Consider the following 5,682-nt stretch of genomic DNA (forward strand, 5'->3'; position numbering starts at 1 on the left):
AAAGATATAACATCTCAGAATAAAGTTAGGGATGACTAAACTAAAAGGTTGGAGATTTCAGTCAAAAAAGAAAAAGGGAATTAAAGATCATTTGTTAGAAAATGGCTTTAAAAATATGTATTCAATACATTTTGCACAAGACACTACAGGTGGACAGGATAAAGAAATCATGGAGCCGTTTGTTTAAATGTGCACATTTTGAGTGTTGGAGAAATATATGAATGCAAACCTTTTTCCAGGATCTGACCAGGGTTTGTTCACTTGTCCTCACAGCTCTGCTCCACCATCACACAGCTGACCTTCCTCCACCAGGTCTCCCAGACGCTTTTCATCTTATCCGGGGTCTTCTTCCTCAGGGGGATCTTCTGCTCGCTGCAACTCTCCATCTGCTGGATGCTGGCCAAGAGGGCCGAATCAAACGGGTCCTTCAGATTCTTCTGGGTCAGCGCAGAGCACTCCACAAAGCCCACCACGCCGAGCTCCTCTGCCAGCTGCTGGCCCTCCTCAGTGCCCACCGGACGCTGCTGGTTCTGGGCCAGCTGGATGAGCACCTGGACGTCCTCCCTCAGGTCCAGCTGGGTGCCGACCAGGACCAGAGGAGTGTCTGGACACTGCTGCCGGATCTCTGGGACCCAGCGGTCCACCAGGCTGCGGAGGGAGCAGGGCCGCACCACGCTGTAGCAGAGGAGGAAGACGTCGGCGTTCCTGTAGCAGAGAGGACGAAGGCGATCCAGCTCGTCCTTTGTGAGGGAGACAGAGAGGACAGGTTGACCTCAGGCTTTCATTTAGGTACCATCCCTTAATTACCGTTAATACTTCAGTGCTAATTTTCAATTTTTTTGCCTTGTTTGATTACTGATGTGAATTTATTTTAGGATAACATCCGGGTACTATAACTACACTTTTTAGTCCACCTCCTATTTTATATGAGTATTGTTGGTGATGAATCAGCAGGTGGTAAAAACTCTTGGATTTAATTTTACAGTTTTCATATCATGTGACCTCTTGTGCCAAACTCAATGCAGCATTGTATTTTGGACACCCAAGACTCACCTCTATATCCTAGATTTTATAAAAGTGTGTTGTTTTCTTTTTTGAAAAGTCTTATTTCTTTCCAAAAGCTTCCATTTCATGTGGCTCAATGACTCCATATCACTGCAGCACTTTATTTATATTATTTACTTAAAAAAATTAATTATTTAAGTGTTTTTTTTACTTTCCAAACTTGGTTTTGTCAGAGCAAAGTAAAACTACTTAGAGAAACACAGAATCCTGTGCAGCAGCTGATTTCCAGGTGGTAAAAGGGAAGCTTTAAAAGGAATAGTTGCATGATGGGTAATACACACTTATCCAAAAGAGGGCGCTGGAGCACAGGGGGACAGAGGGGGCAACACTCCTCAATCACAAACATGGTGACTTCCTGCAGGGGGCGACACTCACATGTGGAGATACTGGGGGCAACTAAAACTAAAGGGGGCTCAAAGGATTTCAGTCCAGGACTAAAAGCCTGTAGTCTGCAGGGGGAACCAACACAAACACTCCAGTAATGTAATGTAACTACTGACACACACTTATTGATCCCTGATGACTTACATTGATTGATCCATCAACCAGCCCCCACTTCTACCGTAACAGAGCAGCACGAGAAAGACATCAAAACATGAATATTTCCATACAAAAACAGGGAATTGATCAGCACTAAAGGGTATTTATTAAGTGTTATATTAAAGGTTGTTATGGAGTTATTTACTCACCTGTCCAGCTGTGTCGCAGAGCTGCAGTCGCACTGGTTTTCCATCAACCACCACCATCACTGGGAAGATAAAACAAAGTACTGTGTCTTTATATCCTTTCTTGCACCATATACTTTATCATCTAAACAGAGGATGTGTTTTGTGTGTGAGCTGGTAAAGTATTGATGCAGTTGCATAACAAGGGAATACTCGAAAAGCCTTAAACGTTACATCTGTCAAGGTTAAGGTTAAGGTTATTTTACGGAGCACAGTTCAGACACACAGACTATGTAAAGTGCAATAAAGTAAAATAATTGAAACAAAACGGAGAAAAAAGTCATTAAAGTAATAGTAAGTAAGAAGGAAGTTAAAGATCGACACTGTAAATACTGATGATGCTGCAAGAAGTGCAAAAGTAAAATAATAACTTATAGTTAATAAAAATGCTGCTCCAAAAACAAGGTGTTCTCCCCTGTAATAAGTACAAAGATCTGCCAATAGAACAAGTAACAATATGCTTGGTAAGATGTCTTGAAATAAGATGGGATATTTAGATAAATTGGATATTGTAATCAGCTAGAAATGCTCAAAAGATTTCTGTTTTCTGATGTTAGTTTGTGATTTTCCAATACATTTTAAAAATAAACGTTTCATCTGAGATGCATTGTCTAAAAACAACACCCTATATCTCCCTGCATTGTTACCTCTTAAGCTATTATTGCAAAGCAATATTTTGACTAGATATCAGACAAATATACTTGGCAAGATTGGGAGTTTTTGCAGTGCAGGATCTCTTGAAAAGCAGCACTAAAAAGAAGTGTTTTAGCCTCGATTTAAAATAAGGCTTGTGCGTAAAACTGAAAATCAGCCTGATGTCAGACATTACCGGTGAAGTTGTCAAACGCTGTCGGAACATATTCGCTGGGGTATCCGTTGGTGGTGTAGCTGACGATGAGGCTGGTCTTGCCCACAGCTCCGTCTCCAACCAGGACGCAGTTCACCTTGCGCTCAGGTGCGGAACCGGAGCGGCGGCGCCTCGCGCTCAGAGGGAACTCCCGGTTTTTAAAGCGACGAATCGGCACCGGAGGAACATCTAGCCTACAAATCGGTTCCGACACACAGCGAGGCTTCTGCTTCCCGATATCCTGCGGAAGCATGGCTCTCAGATATCAGGATGGATTTGTTTTGGTTGTTGTTCAGAGTCGATGGACACCCACCACGTGCTCCATCTTCCTGACAGCTCAATTTCCTGCTTCTGTAAAGGTTTTTAAACTGCATGAACAAAGCCAGTATCGATATTTAGCTGTGTTTCGTGCACAACGTGGCAGGGATTTGAGGCACAGCCGTCGGGTTTCTCCTCTCAGCAGGAGCTCCTGGTTCTACATCTGCTGCCGTCCTGATTCCTAAGAGGCTTACCGAGCACAGCGCCATACGAGGCTCCGCAGATCCAAGCGAAATGAGCTAAGCCTCCTCGAAGCCTTGATCCCACAGAGTGAAACATACAGTATGTCCCCTGATTAAGCCAATTAACGAAAGGAAATACCAATCCAAACGTTGATTGAGGCATGATATGTTTTTACGACAGGGCCTTACAGTAAAGGAACATGTTGACGTTCCTTTTGTATATTTTGTAATAGAGAGAGGGCAGAGTGCCAGTTTCTTTAGGTGTAAATCTGCAAGTTTGGATATAAATAATCTAAACTTTTGTATTAATTGTTGATGTAGGATACCTTTCTGAAACAGGGGCCCATAATATGTTTATTTTAATCATTTTAACTATATGGTGTTGTAGTGAGAGCATAAGATCATTTTGCAGCTTCAGATTTAAACACAACTCTAAGCTTTCATATTAATAGATCATTATTATTATATCTATTAATAATTGATTATATATATGTTTCTGTAAAAGGGACCTGCAATGAATCTATATATTTATTTGAGCGTTTCTTAAGTATTTCAACCAGCATGCAGATGTCAATCAGCATTGTTTTTTAAATGATACAGTATTTTGTAATACAAATCTTCCCTAATGGAGGTTCATAAGACAAACCCTGCCTCCTCTGCTAATTACAAACAGAACAATATTAAATAAATTACCAAAAAGCACATATATATTGTAGTTTCTTCTTATTCAAGGATTTCACTCCTGTCCTTTAACAGCCATACAGTCAAACCTCCTCGTGTTCACCTCCACCTGGCTGTTTAGAGTGGAGTATGGGGAGGTGATGTGGACTGACGCCCCCTAGTGGAGGAGCTGTGAGGACCCGGAGGAGCAGGAGTGGATGAATCATCATTTCTTATCGCTGTCCCCTGCAGGAAATAACCATAATAACACTGAAGCATCAGGAGAGGCTGAGGAGGAGCTGCAGGAAAAGGCTTTCTGGTAACAAGTTCAAATCCTCATCATGCAGGTAAAGACTAAACAACTGAATACAGGTTTATAGTTTCCTGCTGCGGCTTCTAGTCGTCTCTGAGGGAATGTTATTTAATGGTTCAGCTGACGGACGTGTAAAAAGGTTTACAGTGATTTCACTTAGAGGCCCCTGAGCCCTTTAGGTAATGCAACCCTCCTCCTCCTCCTCCTCCTCCTGTTATTCTGCCCTTCACTTTAACAGTTGATTGATACACTTTGTAGGATATCTTTCTTGTAGAATAAATAAATATGTGTATTATTTATTGTAGCAGTGAGAGCCACAGCACATCCAAGGGCCGGTTTCTTGACTCATTTCACAGGCTTTGGTGTAAATAAAACCCCTAACTGTCAGATTAACAGAGATTTGTACATTTGACTAAAATAAATACATATGTTTATTTTTTAAATCGTTTTTAAGAATTACAAAATCATGTGGGGTGCCATAAATTGCAAATGATGGAGCTCCTTAAGATGAACCGGCCCCTCTGCTGATGACGTCTAAATAATACTCTCTCTTCTTTTGTTGTTACTTTATGGTGTCACCCATGGCTACTAGTGTTCTAAATTAGACCATTTTGGCACCGTAAAGAGGTGTTTCTTCTTGTTGAAGGGTCACTTTGTTATTGTTCAACCTGGACCATCTCTTCTGCGTTCTATCCAGGTGAATTATGGGCCCTTACTTCTGAAATTGGTCCAGAAATGGGAAAGGTGCAGCAGAGTGGGCTGCCAGGTGCAATTCGACCTCTTCAATGTATGTCCAGATAAAGTGCATATTTTTGCCGTCTCTGACACACTCAGATTGCTGTCTGACAACAAACTGAAACACCCTGAGAAACATTTTCATCTGTTAGACCCAAACAAACGGAATATAGCAAAGGTTTTAAAAAAAGACCTGAACCCGTTTCTATCTCTGCTACATACAATCTCAGAAGCAGGATCTAACCACTGTCCTCTTTCTGCATTAGGCTGCAGTGTGTGTGTGTGTGTGTGTGTGTGTGTGTGTGTGTGTGTGTGTGTGTGTGTGTGTGTGTGTGTGTGTGTGTGTGTGTGTGTGTGTGTGTGTGTGTGTGTGTGTGTGTGTGTGTGTGTGTGTGTGTGTAGGAGGCAGAATGTGTTGCAATGCATTGAATAGCACAAAAAAACACCAGTGAGTAGGAGTGAAACCATACGCACCGCTAAACAGCGAGACACCTACGCACGCAAACACACACACACACGCGCGCACACAAACACACACACGCGCGCACGCAAACACACACACACACACACACACACTCACACAGTTTTCCCTGCATTATTTTCCAACAGAATACAAACCACATTTGTATTTTTTTGAATGATTTTACTAATTTTTCCTCAATGCAAACATTAATGTCATTTGATAAACTTTGTATGTGATTTTTATACAGAACCCGGAACAACAACATTATTAAAGTCATAATGAAGCGTTAGCGTTAGCCCCAAGAGGTGATCGTGAACATTTGTTAGTAGTTTTCGTATTTTGATCATTCTAATAGCAACCGTGCCTCCATGATA

The 5,682-nt window shown here is 41.7% G+C and overlaps 1 protein-coding gene across 3 annotated transcripts; it reads right to left on the reverse strand.

The window, feature by feature from the left end:
• Window positions 1-235: 235 nt before the first annotated feature.
• LOC134864583 (cdc42 homolog) lies at window positions 236-3,273 on the reverse strand. 3 transcript variants are annotated; one of them, XM_063883680.1, is made up of 4 exons: window positions 2,620-3,273; window positions 1,755-1,813; window positions 1,594-1,620; window positions 236-740 (listed from the first exon to the last, which is right to left on the reverse strand). In XM_063883680.1, the coding sequence occupies exons 1-4, from the start codon at window positions 2,888-2,890 to the stop codon at window positions 258-260; spliced, it is 840 nt and encodes a 279-aa protein (XP_063739750.1). In that variant the 5' UTR covers window positions 2,891-3,273; the 3' UTR covers window positions 236-257. The 3 variants fall into 3 exon arrangements, with proteins under 3 accessions (XP_063739750.1, XP_063739749.1, XP_063739751.1); XM_063883679.1 differs by having other exon boundaries at window positions 1,594-1,623; XM_063883681.1 differs by lacking the exon at window positions 1,594-1,620.
• Between the last annotated feature and the right edge of the window lie 2,409 nt (window positions 3,274-5,682).

This window comes from Eleginops maclovinus, chromosome 5, assembly GCF_036324505.1.
Source record: "Eleginops maclovinus isolate JMC-PN-2008 ecotype Puerto Natales chromosome 5, JC_Emac_rtc_rv5, whole genome shotgun sequence".
Taxonomy (NCBI): Eukaryota; Metazoa; Chordata; class Actinopteri; order Perciformes; family Eleginopidae; genus Eleginops; species Eleginops maclovinus.